Raw genomic sequence first — 20,358 nt, forward strand, 5'->3', positions numbered from 1 at the left:
AACTCCTGACCTCGTGATTTGCCTGCCTTGGCCTCCCAAAGTATTATGTACTTTTTTTTTGAGATAGAGTCTCACTCTGTCACCCAGGCTGGAGTGTAGTGGTGCTGTCTCAGTACACTTCTGCCTCCAGGGCTCAAGCTATCCTCCCACCTCAGCCTCCTAAGTAGCTGGGACTCCAAGTGTGTGCTACCATGCTTGGCTAATTTTTAAATTTTTTGTAGAGACGAGGTGTCACTATATTGCCCAGGCTGGTCTCAAACTCCTGGGCTCAAGCGATCCTCTGTCTCTACCTCCCAAAGTGCTGGGATTACAGGCATGAGTCACCACTCCTGGCCTGTTATTAAATACTTAATGGTATCTTTATTTGCTTAATATGTCTTCATAGTTGACTGGAAGCTCCATGGAGGCAAGTTCTACGTGGGCAAGTTCAATGTGGGCTTTGCTTATCATTGAATACTCAACACCTGGTCCATGTCTGGCACATAGCAGGCCCTCAGTAGACATTCACTAAATAAGTTAATAAGTAAGCACAGACTATACTGAGGGTTGAGAATTTCTTGCAGTAAATCAGTGGTTCTCAAAGTGTAATCCTTGGACCAGCGGGATCAACAATAAGTGGGAACTTGTTAAAAGTGAACATTTTTTTTTTTTTTTTTTGAGACAGAGTCTCACTCTGTTGTCCAGGCTAGAATGCAGTGGCGCTATCTTGGCTCACTGCAACCTCCGCCTCCCGGTTTCAAGCGATTCTCCTGCCTCAGCCTCCTGAGTAGCTGGGCTTACAGGCGCCCGTCACCACATCCGGCTAATTTTTGCATTTTTAATAGAGGTGGGGTTTCACCATGTTGACCAGGCTGGTCTCGAACTCCTGACCTCAAGTGATCTGCCCTCCTCAGCCTCCCAAAGTGCTGGGATTTACAGGTGTGAGCCACTGCACCCAGCCAGAAGTGAACATTCTTTTTTTTTTTTTTTTTTTTTTTTTTTGAGACGGAGTCTGGCTCTGTCACCCAGGCTGGAGTGCAGTGGCGCGATCTCGGCTCACTGCAAGCTCCGCCTCCCGGGTTTACGCCATTCTCCTGCCTCAGCCTCCCGAGTAGCTGGGACTACAGGCGCCCGCCACCTCACCCGGCTAGTTTTTTGTATTTTTTAGTAGAGACGGGGTTTCACCGTGTTAGCCAGGATGGTCTCGATCTCCTGACCTCATGATCCGCCCGTCTCGGCCTCCCAAAGTGCTGGGATTACAGGCTTGAGCCACCGCGCCCGGCCCAGAAGTGAACATTCTTGACCCCACCGCAGGTCAGAAATGAAACCAGAAATCTGGGGTTGGATCCCAATAATCTGTGTTTTAACAAGACTTGCAGGTCATTCTGATGCACACTGAAGTTTGAGAACACTTACTAGATTAATGAATGGTCAGTCTAATGTATCTTAGACACCTAGATTTTAACACACAGGCAAGAATAATTTTATCAGAATAGGGGAATACTTCATGGAGAAGGTGATATTTTAAGGAAATTTCCAGCTAGATAAATCATGGAACGGCAATTCAAATAGAGAATTGTATACCCAAAGGCATATAGTAATGGATTAGCATGGCATTTGGAAGGATCTATAAGTGATTCTATGGGAAGGTCGGTGCATGGCAGGAAATGGCCTGAGATAAAATAAAGACGGAGATGTAGGCAGGGGTCTTGAATGTCGGTTGTTAAGCAGGGAGATAACGTGCATCAGATTACTCCACTTTACAGCTGAAGGAATCCTGCTCCCAGGCTGAAGTGTAGTGCTACACTACAGCTGGAGAAATTCCTCCACCCTACAGCAAAAGCCGGTCCCGAGCAAACTTCCCTGGGCTCACTTTCCTGTTCCTGCTTTCCCTCCTCCCTTCTTCTGCTGCTCCCTCTTCTTCTTTTCCCCTCTCCTGTGGGTGAGACAGCCCAGCTGCTGGGGGCTAAACCTAGCCTTCCCCAACCTGGCCTAACCGCTGATGTCAGCTCTGTCCAGGCTGACTGGTTCGCAGCTCTGGAGCCAAGCCTGGCCCAGCCCCCTGCTTTAGGGGAAAGCTTGGGATGCTGGTATGCTCAGAGGGAACACTGTAGATCTACCTAGTAGGAGGGTTCATCTGGGATTTCCAGGGCTCTAGAGAAATAATCCTTTCCCCTGGAGACTTCCTGCTCCTAGAGAGGGGGCAGCAGCATCAGGGCCAGGGTTTCTTGGGACCTAGCCTTGCATCATTCAGTGCCACCCTCCCCAGGGGAACTGGCTCCAAGCTGTGCCTGCTCCTCTCTGATGACTCACAGCAGGACTGGTCTCCAAGATAGTAAACCTAATGGTGCCTGGAAGTGAAGGGTGATAACAGCCTTAGTGACAATAGATACTATGCATTGAACACTTAGTGCTTGCTCTGGGTGGAGCTATGAGTCACCTACACCTGTAGTTCTCAATGTTATGTGATCCAATGCCCCTTTCTTACAAAAAAATTTTTACAACACCACGTTTAGCATATGCAGATAATATAACCAAAGTACATCACGATTTCATAAAATTAGGCCATAAAATGTCATAATTAACGTACAGGTGAAATAAAAGAAACATATAGGTCAGGCACAGTGACTCACACCTATAATCCCAGCACTTTGGGAGGCTGAGGCTGGTGGATCACCTGAGGTCAGGAGTTTGTGACCAGCCGGCCAACATGGTGAAACTCTGTCTCTACTGAAAATACAAAAATTAGCTGGGTGTGGTGGTGCATGCCTGTAATCCCAGCTACTTGGGAGGCTGAGGCAGGAGAATCGTTTGAACCTGGAAGGCGAAGGTTGCAGTCAGCCGAGATCATGCCACTGCACTCCAGCCTGGGAGACAGCAAGACGCCATCTCAAAAAAGAAAACAAAAGAAAAGAAATGTATAGCACAAGGATGTATACTTCAACATATAAATGCTTGGACAGACCCCTGCTAGGAGATATAATAGTCGTAAGCTTGTACCTTACACAGAATCCTTGTGAATGTGCAACAGTTACAAGTACAGACTGATACAGGTGTGTTACATGACTGGCTCAAATACTGCCAGTCCCATTGCCATTCAGTTATGATTTACTGCAAGAGAACTCTCTTACTAAAGTTCTAAATAAAAACCCAATCTTCCCTTGATTTACATGGTGGGCTACTATCTTTTGTTTGTCCCTCCAGATACGTGCTCCTTCCCTTTCTACTCTGCTCTTAGCCCTGGAAGCCTGGCTCACCAACCATGTTCATGCCCTCTGGTTTATGAGAGCCCTGGTAGGAGATGGACCAACGGAAGAATGGAAGATTGGGACATTTATTTCTCTGGCTACCTCCTTGGCTATATACCTCAAACTAAGATCACTGCTGCTCTCAAGGTGGCTGATATGGTTTGGATCTGTGTCCTCACCCAAATCTCATGTCGAATTGTAATCCCCAATGTTGGAGGTGGGGCCTGGAGGTGATTGGATCATGGGAATGGATTTCTCATGCATGGATTAACACCATGCTCTTGGTACTGTTCTAAAAATAGTGAGTTCTCATGAGATTTGGTGGTTTAAAAGTGTGTCTCACCTTTCCCCTCTCTCTCTTGCTCCTGCGCTGGCCATGTGACTTGCCTGTTTATGTAACACACCTGTATCAGTCTGCACTTGTAACTTACACATTCATGGAGATTCTGTGTAAGGTACAAGCTTATGACTACTTATTATATCTTCTAGCAGGGGTCTGTCCAAGCATTTACATGTTGAAATATACATCCTTGTGTTATACATTTCTTTTAATTCACCTTTACATTAATTGTGACATATTATGGCCTAATTTTATGAAATCATGATGTAGTTTGGTTATATTATCTATGTATGCTAAAGGTGGTGTTGCAAAATGTTTATTATAAGAAAGGGGCCTTAGGTCACATAACGTTGAGAACTACAGGTATAGGTGACTCATAACTCCATCCAGAGGTGGAAACAGGGGATCACCTGAGTCCAGGAGTTTGAGACCAGCCTGAGCAATATAGTTACACCTTGTCTCTACAAAATTGTGTTTTCTGAGGCCTCCTCAGAAGCCAAGAAGATGCCAGCATCATGCTTCCTGTACAGCCTGCAGAACTGTGAGTCAATTAAACGTCTTTTCTTTATAAATTACCCAGTCTTAGGTATTTATAGCAATGTGAGAACAGACTAATACAGTGGCCATGGTGGATTGAATGGAAGCCCCCAAAAAGATATGCCCACGTTTTGACTCCCAGAACCTGTGAACATGACCTTATTTGGAGAAAGGATCTTTGCTGATGTAATTCAGGATCTCAAGATAAGAACATGCTGTATGATCTGGGTGGGCCCTGAATCTAATCACAAGTATCTTCATAAGAGACAGAAGAGAAATCAGAGAAGAAGAGATGGCTGCATGAAGATGGAGGCACAGATTGGAGTTATGCAGCCACAAGCCAAGGAGCCCTTGGAAGCTGGAAGAGCAGATTTCTTCCCTGGGGTCTTTGAAAGGATTGTGACCTTGCTTTGGTTTTAAACTTTTGGACTCTGGAAATTTGAGAATCTTTTTTTTTTTTTTTTTTTTTTTGGTCTTAAGTCACCAAGTTTGCGGTAATTTGTCATGGCAGCCCTAGGAAATGAATACTCTCTGCAACACTCCGCCCACTCTGCAACATACACTCTTCTTCCAGGTTCTAGTAATCTCCCACCCCTCACTCCTTGGGCATGGTGGTGGTGATAGATCTGCTCCTGCCAGACCTGGGTTTCTGCCATATCCCTTCTGTCTTCCCCATCCTTGTCCACACCCTTGGATATTCCTGGACTATTTAATATATCTTAAAACCACACAGCTGGGTGTGGCAGCATCAGGAGGCTGAGACAGGAGGATTGCTTGAGCTCAAGAGTGCAAGACCAGCCTGGGCAACACAGAGGGACCCCATTGCAATTAAAAAATAAAAATAAATCAATTAAAAGCAAATTAAAACCACACGACAATACTTTATGATTATATGTAAGAGTTAGGTTCTAGGCTCACGTAATTGTAATGTCAGACAAATGAATGATGAACCATTTGAAAGGTGTGGGGACCAAGCAACAACTTGTCATTGCATGGGAATACCCTAAGTGTCACAGTACCTCTAGCATCCCTAGCCAGAAGGGTTCCACAGTCATCATTACAACTAAAAGTGGCCCTACAAATGTCTAACCCCCTGTCCCCAGAGAGTGGCATCATCTTATTGTGAACTATTGATTATATAATATCTCGTTTAATCCTTACAACCACATTTTGACATGGGTACCCTCTCTACAGATGCAGAAATAGTCTTAAAGAGGTCAAGAAACCTGCTTTCTGAGGTGGACCTGGAGTTCAGCCTCAGTTCTGAGGAGACTTAAGGTCTGTGTTCCTAATTGCAAAACTGTACTTTGGGTCTTTGTCAGGGGAGAAGGTGGGGAGGGCTGGGGAAGATACAGTGCTGTGGGAGATCAAGTCTAACTCTTTGTGGAGAAGAGGGGTTCCGTCAGAGATGTGCTAGTCTGGGTATGCTAGGCTAGGCATAAGAACTTATTGCCTTCAAATCTTAGTGGCTTAACAGTAAGATTGATTACTTGCTTCAGCAAAATCCAATGCAGATCTTGATAGGGAACTCTCTCCTGGGTAACTCTCACCCAAGTGGTGAAATCAGAGATTTGGCCTTCTTCCATTAGGAGGTTTCACCATTCCCAGAGCCTTTTGCTTCCAGCCTCACAGGCAGAGGAGAGAGTGTGTAGAAATTTTTTTATTTTATTTATTTATTTTTTTTGAGACGGAGTCTCCCTCTGTCACCCAGGCTAGAGTATAGTGGCACGATCTTGGCTCACTTCAACCTCTGCCTCCACAGTTCAAGCGATTCTTCTGCCTCAACCTCCAGAATAGCTGGGATTATAAGCGTCTACCACCATGCCTGGCTAATTTTTTGTGTTTTTGGTAGAGACGGGGTTTCACCATGTTGGCCATGGCTGGTCTCAAACTCCTGACCACAGGTGATCCACCTGCCTCGGCCTCCCAAAGTGCTGGGATTACAGGCATGAACCACTGTACTCAGCCTAAGTGTGTAGAATATTTCATGGCCAAATGTGAAAGTGGTATGATCTCTTCCACCTCTCTCCATTGGCAGAACTCAATCACGCAACATACCTACATGCAAGGGATCCTGGGAAACGTAGTCTGTATCTGTTGAACACAGCATTGTCTCTGCAGAAGAGATGTTAAGCTCATCCAGTCCCTACAGCTGGAGCATAAAGAAGGGAAACTTAAATTCAAGTGTTTTATTTGCTATTTATCTATTACCATGGTTTGAAGGTGTCCCCCAAGTTTATGTGTTGGAAATTTAATATCCAATGCAACAGTGTTGGAAATGGGGCTGAATAAGAGGTGATTAGGTCATGGAGGCTCTGCCCTAATGAGTGAATTAAGGTCATTATCTCAGGAGTGGATTAGTTCTTGAGAGATTGGATCTGTAAGAAAAGTGAGTTCAGCACCCTTTTGCACTCTTGTTCTCACCCCTCTTGCCTTTCCACCTTTCATGAGGGGATGATGCAGCATGAAGGCCCTCACCAGATGCTGGCACCTTGATATTGAACTTCCCAGCCTCCAGAACTGTGAGAAATAAATTTCTTTTCTTTATAAACTACCCAGCCTGAGATGTTCTGTTATAGCAACACAAAATGAACTGAGACATCTGTTGAATGACCATCTTCATGTCTTGCCCCCTTTAAGGGCCTCAGTTTCCTCATTTGTCAGATGGTTATGGTGGCCAATCCCTCACAGCTGCATGATGACCAGATGTAAGAGGAATAGGATGCTAGTTGAGAGAAATCATGAAGAGAGCAGCCCTCACCTGAGGTCTGTCCTTGTCCCACAGCTCTCCTGACTCCACTGTCACCTTCTGCAGGCAATAAAGCCCAGCAAGATCTCTTGGATCTTGAGGAGGCCAGGCTGCCTCTTCCTCCCTGTGAAGTCTCAAGCACCTATGGTATCTCTAAATACTGGCATTGTTGGGGGAAAAGGGTTCAGGGGAGTAAACAAAGAATTAGAAGCCAGATATTAGAAACTATCAGAGGCCTCTGGCAAGGGCCCTCAAGACCCAGTGGAGGTGCTAGGGATCCAGGCATCAATCTAATGAAATTCTAGAGCTATGGTCAAGGAGCCAGTGCTGGGGCAGGGATGAGTGATGCCCCCTCCAATGGACTCCCAGTTTTTTGTCTTCCTAAAACCTCTTTTCCAGGAATCAACTCTCCCATACCCAAACCACAAAGTTGTAGTGGGAGCTGCCATGTTTCTACAATATGACCCTGACCCTTTGTCACTTGATTGGTCCAGGGTCAGGCACCTGAGCCATGCTGGAATATTGAAGAGAGAGAAAACAGGGCTATATTAACTCCCCTCCAGCTGATTGGCCCAACAACATATAACAGTTAGGCGCTCTTGGCAGCCATATTTTCCTTACTATATAGGAGTAACAAGCAGAAGAATCTGGTTTTATGAGAGAGAACAAAAGTCAGAAAGATTCCCAGTGGCATTTGAGTTTCTAATTCTACTCCATTCCTGAGGCTAGGCTATAATCTAGTCCCTTGTCTCTATGAGATGTTCCAGTATCATTATAATTAAGTTGCCCTTCTTGATTGAACTAGTTTAGGTAGATTTTTGTTAATTACAATCCAAAGATTGCTAAGAAATAGTATGAACCTTATTATAAAATATATTTTTTCATTCAGAAAATATTTGTGGAGCAACTACTATGTTCTGGGTACTGTACAAGGTGCTTGAAATTCAACGATGAATAGGGTAGATATGGTATCTCCCCTCAGGGACCTTCTACTTGGAGGTAGAATAAAAGACTGGGGCAGGAACAGATCTCAAACAAGTGCTATACAGGTAAATTTCAGGGTTTTTTTGGTTTTTATTTTTTGAGACAAGGTCTTACTCTGCCACCTAGGGTGGAATACAGTGACACAATCATGGATCACTGCAAATTCGACCCCCTGGGCTCAAGCAATCCTCCTGCTTCAGCCTCACAAGTAGCTAGGATTACAGGTGTGTACCACCACACCCAGCTAAATTTTTTTTGTAGAGACAGGATACCACTGTGTTGCCCAAGCTGGTCTTGAACTCCTGGGCTCAAGCAATCCTCCTCCCTCAGCCTCTCAAAGTGCTGGGATTACAGGCGTAAGTCACCACACCCTACCAAATTCCCGGTTTATGAGAACATGTAACAAGGTTATGAAAACATATGAGCTTTGGTCAGGCATGGTGGCTCATGCCTGTAATCCCAGCACTTTGGGAGGCCGAAGTGGGCGGATCATGAGGTCAGGAGATCGAGACCATCCTGGCTAACACAGAGAAACCCCATCTCTACTAAAAATACAAAAAATTAGCCGGGCATGGTGGTGGGCACCTGTAGTCCCAGCTACTTGGGAGGCTGAGGCAGGAGAATGGCATGAACCCGGGAGGCGGAGCTTGCAGTGAGCAGAGATCAAGCCACTGCACTCCAGCCTGAGTGACACAGCAAGACCCCGTCTCAAAAAAAAAAAAAAAAAAAAAAAAAGAACATATGAGCTAAGAACTGAAGGACTGAGTGAGAGTTGGGTAGAAGGAGCTGGGAATTCAGAGGTAGAGTGAGGGGAGCATCCCATCTAGGAAGAAGAGCATGAGTAATGATAACTCTATCATGAAACCAGCATCCTTTGAAGAGAGAGCAATACTTCAGCTGAGTTGGGCCAGCTGAGGGTCCTGGTTTCTCACTTCACCCCACTTTGGGCTCTCAGTTAATACATTGGTGAAAGATGCTTTCCTATTCCCCAGAAGCAGCCCGGCAAAGACCACTCCATCCTGTCCTGACTCTTCTATTCCTTGTTGAGCTATTACATAAGGAGAAATATAAAACACTTCCAGAAAGGCCTTGGCACACTGAACATGATTTGTATATCAATACCTCCCTTTCATTCATGCTTCTGTCACTCATGCCATAGGAAGAATGCTAGCTTTCTTCCTAATAGCCACATCCCACCTTCCTTGCTCCTATATCGGGGGCAGCAATGTGCCTAGTCTTAGCTAAGACTACATTTTCCTTGCAGATTGGGATGGCTAATGAGAAGTCAGGGGAAGTGATTGGGTGGCGTTTTGAGAAATCTGTACAAAAGAGGCTAACTCAGGTAGCAAGTACCACTTCATCTTTACCCCCATCATTCTTCCTTCACCCTCCCTGGGACATGGACTTAATGGGCAAGGCCCTAGCAGTCATCTTTTATCCATGAGGTGATCTTAAGGAGTAAAGTCATGTGCCACGGATAGCAGAGCAGAAGACAAAATAATTCTAATCTAGAGACCTTGTAGATACAGTCCCCATACCAGCCTAGCCTTTCCTAGGAGAAAACTAAGACCCTGTCTTATTTAGGCCACGGTTAACTTGGATCTCTCTTACTAGCAGCTGAGCAAAATTCTTCATTGATATAACCTCAAAACCCTCTTGTATTCCAGTTTCTCTCCACCAAATAGCCCCAAGTCATTCATTCATTCATTCATTCATTCATTCATTCACTGATTGATAACCATTCCATATTCTAGAATCAGATAGACTATGTTGGTATAAAAGCATGTTGTAAATACCAAAAGCATTAAACACATGTTACACTGTGCTATTATTTTCATTAATATTATAATTTATTGTTACTCCAGTGTCATAATTAAGGAGATATTAGTAAGTAGTATGCAATTTACTGGGGGGAAACTCCTGTTTCCTGGTGTGAATTATTGAAACCAGTGCTATTTGATGTTGTAAATTAAAGAAGCAAGGGATGATCTAGTATAAGCATGTCTCAAAGTTCAGTATGCACAGAGAAAAACTTGGGAATCTTATTCAAATGCAGATTCAGATTCAAAGAGGGTCTGGGGCAGGGCCTGAGATTCTGCATTTCCAAAAAGGTCCTAAGTGATACTGCTTGCCCTGAACCTTTGAGTAGCAGGGACCTAAGAGACCTTCCAGGTGCTGGGGAAGAAAATAATAAGAGAAGAGAAAGGTAAGCCGAAAGTAGAGAGGAGAGAATTTCTGAAATGGGAAATAAGAAGTTACTCAGAAACTTTACCTTCAAGCAGGTTAGTAGCTTAATAAAAGTCAGAAACTGTGCATGCATAATTTCATTTAATTTTTTACAATTTTATGTAAAAGGAATTATAAGTCTTATTTTACAATTGAGAAAGTGGAAACTCAAAGACGTTAAAAATGTACCCAGAGGAGTCAGGTACAGTGGGCTCATGCCGATAGTCCCAGCCACACAGGAGGCTGAGGCAGGAGGATCACTTGAGCCCGTGAGTTCATGACACCCGCCTGGGCAACATGATGAGACCCTGTCTCAAAAAAAAGAACCCAAAGTCAGCAGTGGCAGGGATAGGATTGGCCCCAAGCTTTTCAGTGTCCAGAGTGTGTATTTTTTTCCCAAGCACCTTGAGGGAAGTTTGCTCCTTTTGCTGAATTCTTCCTCCTCATCCAGGACATGTTGGTCAGAGGAGGACAAGACCATTGTAGGGTACCAGACCTACTGCTATTTGAATCTGCTCAGCTCAACTCTTATCAATCCTGAAGGCTTTCTGTGGCTGCTATATTTTGATTTAAAATGCTGGAAGCTGGGTTTTGATAGGGCCCAGGAGTGGGGAGCAGGAGAGGTTTCTGAGGGATGTTTACAAGTTTTTTGAGACACTTTCTGTGTTGTAAGCCCAGTATTCCTTGTAGAGGCTGCCATATTCCAGAGTAGCAAGAGCACATCCTGGAGAGGGGGAGCTGCCAAGGCGAGAGCAACCCCTACTTGGGCTCAGACCTGGGACCCTCACTTTCTCCTTGGATACCTGAGACCATTGAGGGGCTAATAAAACCTGAGATTCATCCCAGCAATTGGCAGACTGGCAAGTACCAGGCCCTGGTGAGGACCCTCACTTCCTCCCAAGATAGGAGATAAATGGACACTTTGTGTACCCATAAAGGGTCAGCCACTCAGGGAGGATCCTCTGTGATTGACTGCTGGTTCTGCTCCCCACAGCTCTGGTGTAAATCTGGACCATTGCCTTCTCCAGTTTCCCCCATGTGGTTCGCCTTTGTCTAATCTCACTACCGTGGGGAGCTAGGGAAGCTTCCCTGCACAATAAATCTTTGATTGGGAAGGCGGTTTTATCATTTGAGAGGAAAGAAAGTTAAAGAAGGAGAGGACGTAAGAGACTAATGTGTTCAAGGAGTAATGCAAGGGATGTGAAAAGGCAGGGAGGGGGTCCCGGCTGAGCACAGGGTGACAAGAAATGGATAAGCCTGGGATCGCAGGGCGTGGTTGAGGAGGTGCCAAGGGGAAGAATCCCAGAGGCACACCAGGAAAGCTAGCCAGGGGACTGAGCTCAGAAAAGGGCGAAAGAGCTTTCAGGATACAAGAGAAACCAACACACATACTGTGGTTCCCTTTCCTCCCCAGAGGACAAACTGTTCTGCTTTGACGTTGGCTATGCAGATGTGCTGAGGCTGTTGGGCATGTTGGTTCCAGGCCTGGGATGCAGCCACAGCAGCACCAGAGGCAGGGAGGGAGGGGATGGTAGGGGCCTCTCGCTGAAGGATGCCCAGAGGCACCCCAGTGTGGAGCAGCCCAAAGGGAAGGACTTAACAGCATCTACTCTGGCTGAGCCTAAATCATCCTCCAGCCTCCTTTTCTTCAGACGTGTTTTCTATTCCGGGTTCCCACTCTCCCCTTGTTTCTGAGACAGCATCAGCATTTCCAGGATTATGAAGGCCAAGGCCACCAGATGGGCTGCAACACTGAATGACGTTGGATATCCCAGGCCACCCTTGCTCTGTCTGCCCTGGTCCTAAAAGTAGAGAAAAGCCAGGAAAACCCTCCATGGAGCCCACAGCCTTCACTGTCTCCTGGCCACCATGTCATGCTGCTCAAAATGGTTGACAGTACTTGCTCCCTCTACTTTTTTGATTCTCGTTCCCCCAGCACTCTCTAGTCTAGCTTCTGCCCTGCCCCTTCCACTGAAACTGCTCTTGCTAATGTCATCAACAGTTTGGGGCCAAATCCAGGGGCCACTACTCAGCCTTTACTTTTTCTATCAGCTATTGCCTGTTGATTATACTCTTTTTTTTTTTTTTTTGGAGACAAAGTCTAGCTCTGTTGCTCAGGCTGGAGTGCAGTGGTGTGATCATGGCTCTCTGCAGCCTTGACCTCTTGGGCTCAAACGATCCCGCCTCATCCTCCCAAGTATTTGGGACTATAGGCATGTGCCCGACTAATTTTTTTTTTTTTTTTCTAGTAGAGATGGGGTTTTGCCATGTTGCCTAGTCTGGTCTCGAACTCTTGGACTCAAGCGATTCACCCGCCTTCATCTCCTAAAATGTTGGGATTACAGATGTGAGCCATTGTACCTGGCCTCAGGTTCTTTCTAACTCAAATCTCTGCCAGCTCCTAGGGTGTAGCCCTCAACCTCCTAGTCTAAGATGGTTCCATCTCATGCTCCAAACAGCACAATGGAGGGAGGATAAAAGACAAATGTAAAAGACATGCTCCTACTTTCTCTCAAAGAATTCTAGAAGCTGCTATGTGACATTCCCCTCCCCGCCCTTTTTTTTTTTTTTTTTTTTTTTTTTTTGAGTCAGAGTCTCACTCTGTCGCCCAGGCTGGAGTGTAGTGGTGTGATCTCAGCTCACTGCAACCTCTGCCTCTCAGGTTCACGCCATTCTCCTGCCTCAGCCTCCCAGGTAGCTGGAATTACAAACACGTGCCACCACGCCTGGTTAATTTTTTTGTATTTTTAGTAGAGACAGGGTTTCACTGTGTTAGCCAGGTCTCGAGCTCCTGACCTCATGATCCACCCGCCTTGGCCTCCCAAAGTGCTGGGACATTTCCACTTTATTTATTTATTTATTTATTTAGATGGAGTCTGGCTCTGTCACCCAGGCTGGAGTGCAGTGGCACCATCTCGGCTCACTGCAAGCTGTGCCTCCCGGGTTCACGCCATTCTCCTGCCTCAGCCTCCCAAGTAGCTGGGACTACAGGCGCCCACCACCACACCTGGCTAATTTTTTGTATTTTTAGTAGAGACGGGGTTTCACCGTGTTAGCCAGGATGGTCTTGATCTCCTGACCTCGTGATCCACCTACCTCGGCCTCCCAAAGTGCTGGGATTACAGGCATGAGCCACAGCGCCTGGCCTCCACTTTTATATTATTGACCCAAACTCAGTCACATGGTCATATCTATCTGCAGAGAGGCTGGGAAATGTAGTCCTTATTTAGCTAAAAATTGTATTACCATGAATGAGGGGGAGAACAGATATGGAGGGATAACAAGAGGCCCATGTTAGAGCTTCCACAACACCACCAATGGTGGATTCTATGGACTGGTTCACATAACATCCCTTCCCATCTCCTTCCAGTGCATTAGCGCTGGGATGCAACACTTCCTAGACTCCGTTGCAGCTGGCATTCCAAATGAGCTTTAGGAATTGTCATTCTATAAACTTGCATGTGACTTGAATCTGAAACTAAGTTAAGTGGAGAGAGAGGATGCAGGTAGGGCATTAGTTTTGCTGATGTGGATTGTGGCGGATTGATTTTGTAGTCCCCAACCAGTACTGGTTTCTGGCCCAGTAGCTTCCTGCGGCAGGAGTGGTGGCAGGTTCTTTCATGATCAGTGATGGCAGACCCGTGATGATTCTGAGGGTCTGCAATTATTTCTGGAAGCTCCATTTTAAGTCTACTCCTCCAGCCCTCTAGTAATATTGTAAGCCAGAACTTTTCAAACTTTAATGTTCATATGAATGGCCTGAAAAATCTAGATAAAATGCAGATTTTGATTCAGTAGATCTGCCATGACATATAAGATTTTACATCTCTAACAAGCTGTAGGGTAATGCCTGATTGGGAAGATGGATTTCTTAGTAACTCAAGCCTGGGGTGTCCTGTGCTCACGTATACCTGGTCATAAATTCCTTTCTGCTTTAACTATTGTATTAGTCAGTGTTCTCCAGAGAGACAGAATCAATATATATCAATGTCTACTGTATCTATATCTGTATCTATAGAGAGAAACTGTCAATGGGGAAAAAAAAACTCTGTAATATACAATATATTTTAAAGAGGTTTATTTTGAGCCAGTATGAGTGACTGCAGCCTGGGGAAAACACCAACCCAGAGCCTCGAGTAAGTGCTCCCAAGGCATTCAGAATGCAACTCTGTTTTATACATTTCGGGGAAGCAGAAGTTACAGGCAAAGTCATAAATCAATACATGGAGATTATACTTTGGTTTGGCCCAAAAGGGTGGGACATCTTGAAGTGGGGGCTTGCAGGTCGTAAGTAGATTGAGAGATTCTTTAATTTGCATTTGGGTAAAGGAGTAAGGCTTTGTTTAAAATCTTGGAGTCAGCATGAAGGAATGTTTAGGTTTAATTTTAACATACATTAGTTAAGAAGTCTGCTAACCATCATGGGATGCTATGCCAGAGTTGGGCTGCAAGAGCAAGACACAACACACTGGGTCAGGGTGACCTGTCGGGTCTCTTATTCCTACAAAGAGTCCATTCTGTGAGCCTTATGGTCTCAATTTTGATATTAATGCAGATCAGTTGTTCTGTCTACATTGCAAAAGAGGTGGGGTTATAATGAGGCTTGTCTGACCTATCCTGTCATGACCAGGAACTCCATTTTTAAGGTTTTTCTGGTGTCTCCTTGGCCAAGAGGGGATCTGTTCAGTGGGCTGGGGGGGTTAGGATTTTATTTTTAGTTTACATTGACATATGAGAGGAGAGTCATTAGGGGGATTGTCTCATATGATTATGGAGGCTGAGAAGTCCTGCCACAGGTTGTCTGCGAGCTGGAGAACCAGGGAAGCTGGTGGTGTGGCTCCATCCAAATCCAAAGGCCTCAGAACCAGGCAAGCTGAAGGCATAATTCTCAGTCTAAGGCCACAGACCTGAGAACCCAGGGGCCTCTGGTATAAGTCCTGGAATCAAAAGGTTGGGGAGCCCCCGAGTTGTTGTCCAAGGAGAGGAGAGGAACAGTGTACCCCAGTTCCAGCAGATAGATGAACACATTCACCTTTTCTCTGTTTTTGTTCTCTGGGTTCTCAGCAGATTGAATGCTGCCCGCCCACATTAAGGGTGGATCTTCTCCATCGAATTCACTCAGACTCACACACTTACACATCCCAAAATAATGCTTTACCAGATTTCTAGGAATTTTTTAATCCAGTCAAGTTGACACCTAAAATTAACCATCATTACTACCGAGTGATGGTTTCTGATTCTCCTAATTCTACAATGGTTTCTCCCTTTTCTCTCTTCAAGGATCTTCTTCCCATGTTTGTCCCTTAAATATTGATGTATGCCAGGACTCAAGCTTAGGATCATTCTAGAAACTCTTCCAGGATGATCTCCTTTATTCTCCTGGTTTTAATCACTATTAATCTCAAATTCATATCTACAATCTATCCTCTTCCCTGAGCCCCAAATTCCAGTATTCATAGCTGACCAGAACTGAGTTCTACAGATGAGCAGTGCATGAAAGAAAGGTTCTGCGGTCAAATAAGCTTGGGAAATGCTGGATTAAATAGAATGAAATTGGTTTCCTTGTTGAGATACTTCTAGAACTGTTAATGTGCTAATATGCATTGCAGATTTCTAAGAGGGGGCATGTAGTACCTAGAGTTTCTTAATCTTGTTTGACATTTATGTTGGACACATTCTATGTGTTTTCATAGGTTCTCTTAGCCTGCCTAAGTCCTAGATCCTAGCCTTTTGCATTTCCTTAACTGTTGCCACTGCAGCCAACTCTGGCGTTCTGTGGCTAGCCCGCTGCTGCCAGGAGCCTCTGGCTCCTCCAAGCATCTTGCATCATTTCCCAGCCCTCCCTTTGGGCTCTGGATTTGTGCCTTCATTTAAAGCATCAGCATATAATCATTGCCCCAGGCTTTGTTTTCTAGGGAACCTGAACAACCCTCAACAGTCCCCCACCTTTTTTCCTGGGATATTAATGTCTCCTGGAACTAAGGTTCCTAGAGCATACTTTAGAAATACCATATTTCCCTGTATGCACCTTAGATTCAGCATGTCCAACAATGAATTGTAGTAGTCCGTTCTCACACTGCCATAAATAAATACCCGAGACTGAGTAGTTTATAAAGGAAAGAGGTGTAATTGACTTACAGTTCCACATGGCTGAGGAGGCCTCAGGAAACTTACAATCATGGCAGAAGGTGAAGGGGAAGCAAGGACCTTCTTCACATGGTGGCAGGAGAGAGAAGTGCAAGCAGGGGAAATGCCAGAAGCTTAGAAAACCATCAGATCTCGTGAGAACTCACTCACTATCATGAGAACAGCATGGGGGAAACTGCTCCCCATGATCCAATTACCTCCCTCCCTCCACATATGGGAAGTATAAGACAAGATTTGGGTGGGGAGACAGCCAAACCATATCATAAATCACTTGTGGGTCCCCACCATTTTCTAATGTGGCCAATTCACAAAGTTGCATTAGCTATCTGGCTCTGGAAGGCACTTGCCTAAGTGACCCTTGGTTTAGAACTTGAGGTCTCAGAGAGTGTCTTCATTGTTTTACCATCTTAGCCCCAGAACTATTCTGAGAGACAGAACAAGTATGTTCCTATTTCACTGACAAGGAAATAGTAAAAGGGATTGGCCTGGATGACACAGTTGGAAGTAGTGGAGCCAGGGCTCTAACCCAAGTTTCCAGCCTCCCAGTCCTGGCCTTGTACACTGATCAGGCCCATGTCTTCAGGTCCCCAACACTAAAAGGACACAGTGGGCTTTCATGGCCCTTCCTTTGCCCCCATTTTCCTGGCTAGATCTTCAGAGTAGCAAATACTAGCACTCTTGAGTTTTAGAGACTTTTAAAAACAGGCACATTTCCGAGGGAAAATCTTTGCACATGTTTTTCCCAGAAAGAAGAAAGTGTAATAATGTGTTGTCTGAACTAAGGACAGTAAGGTTTTGAGCGTGGCTAAACTTTCCTTCTTCAGGTGTGAAGAAAAAAAAAAGAGTAAACAGAACTAGATGTGTGGAGCAACCTTTGCAACCTTTGGGGGAAGGTCTCACTTAGGGGTTAAGCTTCTTTCCAGATAACCTTCTTGGAGAAGCTGACTTCATAGAGGGCAGTGGTTCTTTTTTTTTTTTTCTTTTCACCATAGTGCACGTGTCTTTATTTCTGGATGATATAAAAGAAAAAACTTAAAAAACACCCCAAACCAAACACCAGTGGATCCCCAAAGCAATGTGATTCCCTCATCCCACCCGGATAAATAGAGACTTCTGTCAGTCTACCCTTCCGCCCCCATAAACCCCTCTGCAGTAGACATACTCTGGGTATATATTACTCTACTTGGCAATAGACATCTCCCGAAAATACAATTCCTGCCCTGACACCTGACTCTTCCCTGGCCTCAGACCACCCGCCACTGTAGCACACTGGTGTCCTTGCCCCCCGTGGTCAGGGCCATGCTGTCATCCCACAAGAAGGCCACATTTGTCACGTGGCTGCTGTGTCCACCGTACTTGTGGCTGAGGGCTCGAGGCTGACAGCACGGGTAGCTAAACAGGTGAACTTTGCCAAAGTCATCAGCTGAAGCCAGCAACTTCCCATCATGGGAGCAGGCCACAGTGTTGATATCAGTGCCATCCGCCCCCTTGGACCAGATCCCAAACACCCCAAACCCCAGGACACAAGTAGCTGTGGCCCATTCCACGTTCCTCACAGCATCTGCACTGGTGATCTGCTTACAGGTAGCCGGGTCCCAATACAGAATCTCATAGTCCCCGGAGTTGGTGACAAAGCAGCTGCTGTCCTGGGCCCAATCCAGGTGGGTGATAAAACTGGAATGGCCCGAGCACTTGCCCAGGCGGCTGACCTTGCGGCCGCCCTGGTCCACCGTGTACACGTACACCAAGTTGTCGTGGGAGCCCACGGCCAGGTACGCCCCGTCTGGGGATAATTTGACCACTGAGATCTGTTCATTGCCGTCTGTGTGGATAACCACCAGGTCATGGGTCTCCGTGTCCAGCAGCAGCCATCTGCCAGTCGCTGTACCCACAGCCAGGACAGAGCCACTGGGGTGGAAGCCGGCTGAGCGGGCAGGGTCCTCGATAATCCTGCTCCACAGGGGCTGGTGGGACTCTGAGCTCCACAGATGCACCAGCTTATCCTGCCCGCAGGTCACAAACTGGGCCTGACTGGGGTGTGTGGCCAGGCCCCACAGCTCTTCCACATGGCCCTGGACCAGCAGCAAGAAGCCCGTGTGCACGGAGCCCTGCAGGATGGAATTGCGGGTGGTCCCCACGTACAGTGTGTCTCCGTGGCCCTCTGCCACAGTGCGCACAGGGCCAAAGTCCTCGGGGACCTCCACTTCCTGCAGCTTGCTGTCGTCAGAACCTCAGAGGACCACCTGCCGATCACGGCCCCCTCCGGACACCAGCGTCCCGTCCCGCAGGGCGCAGAGCCCAAACACGCCACCGTCATGGGCGCCCAGCGCACCGTCTGTGTGATACGGTTCCCACCTTTGCCCCAAACATAGAGGTTCCCCCCAGAGTCCCCCGTGACCACGTCGCCACCTTCCAAAAAGGTCACACACAGCACATACTTCGATTTCTCATGTTTCTCAAAGAGGCCTTGCCGCTTGCTCAAGCTGCCCCCCTCCAAGGTCCAGAAGTAGATGTGAGTTTTCCTGCAGGTGATAAGCACAGTGGGGTCCGTGGGGTGGAAGGTGGCCACCAATACAGCCTCGTTGGAGCACTTAACATCCACCACCTTGGTCTCCTTGGCCCAGTCCCACACCGAGAGCATGTGATCATTGGATTCATCTACTGCGCACAGCAGGTTGCCCCCATTAGATTTGGAGAAGCCCACACAGCACACGGCTCTGTCAAACACCCCCAAGCCCAGCACGTGTAAGGTGGAGAGGGAAACTGAGTCCCAGATGCGCACGTGGGGTGGCAGCGGCTTCCCTTCCTTAGTGGTGCCCGCCACCTGTCCTGTGGCGATGGTGACCATATCCGGGTGGATGGCCAAGCATTTGATGTCATTGTTGTGTCCCAGGTAGTGTCGCTGCCTCTGCTCCTCCACGCTGTATAGCACAGCCACGAAGGCCACAAAGTACACTGTCTCCCCGGAGGGCAGCAAATAAAGGTTGGCCCGGCAGTCTCGGCCACGGTAGCCATAGACCCAGTCCAGCTTGAGCCGGCAAGAAGGCAGCTCCGAGCGTGCGTCCAGGCTATAGGTGGGTGCCAGCTCATCTGGGATCAGCATGGGCACAGGGCGGACCCTCAGGAACATTTTCACGGAGCCATCCTCCACACTGAAGATAAATTCTTTGGTTTTGCCAGCTCCAAAGCTACTCATGGCGGCGGCTGGCGGAGCTTCAGGGAGGGCAGTGGTTCTTAAACTTTACTTTTGGTTACTTACTTGAGAATTGAATAATTGTTGTGAATTCTCTTCCTAGAAAAATTCACTTACAAATGTAAGGGAATAAAACAAAGTTGCTTGGTATTTCCTTCATGTTTGGTATTCTGAAATTTAATCATAGTTAATCTGGGTGTAGGTCTTTTTTGTTTTGTTTTGTTTATTCTTCTTGGTCTTCAGGGGGTCCTTTCAATGTGAAAGCTTTTGTGTTTTTTCACCTCCAGAAAATATTTCATTATTTATTTCTTTATTTTTTCCCCTCCATTTCCTCTGTTTTCTTATGCTGGAATTCCTGTTAAATAGTATGATAGAACTTCTGGATTCATCCTCCATACTTCCTAATTTTTCTTTTATACTTCTCACTTCTGTTCTTTCGAACTACATTTTATGAGAATTTCTTTTTTTTTTTTTTTTGAGATAGGCTGGAGTGTAGTGGTGTAATCTTGGCTCACTGCAACCTCCGCCTCCCGGGTTCAAGCAATTCTCATGCCTCAGCCTCCCAAGTAGCTGGGGTTACAGGAATGCACCACCATGCCTAGCTAATTTTAATTTTTAGTGAGACAGTTTTGCCATGTTGGCCAGGCTGGTCTTGAACTTCCAGCCTCAGGTGATCTGCCCGCCTCAGACTCACAAAGTGTTGGGATTACAGGCGTGAGCCACCACACCTGGCTGTTTTTTAGTCTCCTGAATTTCCTAGCTGCTTGATCTTTCAACTCTATTTTTCACTCTTCAGCTGAATCTATTTTGTTATTAAGCCCCTTGAATTTTTATTTGGGAAACTGAATTCTAAATCAATATTTAGTTCATTCTATTTTTTAATTTATTTTGAGACAGGATCTCGCTCTGTAACCTAGGCTGAAGTGCAGTGGCAAGATCAGAGCTCACTGCACCC

General features: G+C 46.2%; 2 protein-coding genes across 2 annotated transcripts in view; both read right to left on the reverse strand.

Moving 5' to 3' along the window:
- The window catches only part of CHMP5 (charged multivesicular body protein 5), a 297,689-nt gene that overhangs the window by 67,316 nt on the left and 210,015 nt on the right, over positions 1 to 20,358 (reverse strand). The window lies entirely within an intron of this gene.
- Positions 17,429 to 19,435, reverse strand: LOC126937390 (echinoderm microtubule-associated protein-like 2). The gene is given in 2 exon segments (XM_050760765.1): positions 17,429 to 18,537; positions 18,540 to 19,435. Coding segments are annotated over 2 exon segments (1,950 nt in total). The 5' UTR covers positions 19,407 to 19,435; the 3' UTR covers positions 17,429 to 17,454.

This window comes from Macaca thibetana, chromosome 15 (assembly GCF_024542745.1).
Source record: "Macaca thibetana thibetana isolate TM-01 chromosome 15, ASM2454274v1, whole genome shotgun sequence".
In the NCBI taxonomy this organism is placed as follows: domain Eukaryota; kingdom Metazoa; phylum Chordata; class Mammalia; order Primates; family Cercopithecidae; genus Macaca; species Macaca thibetana.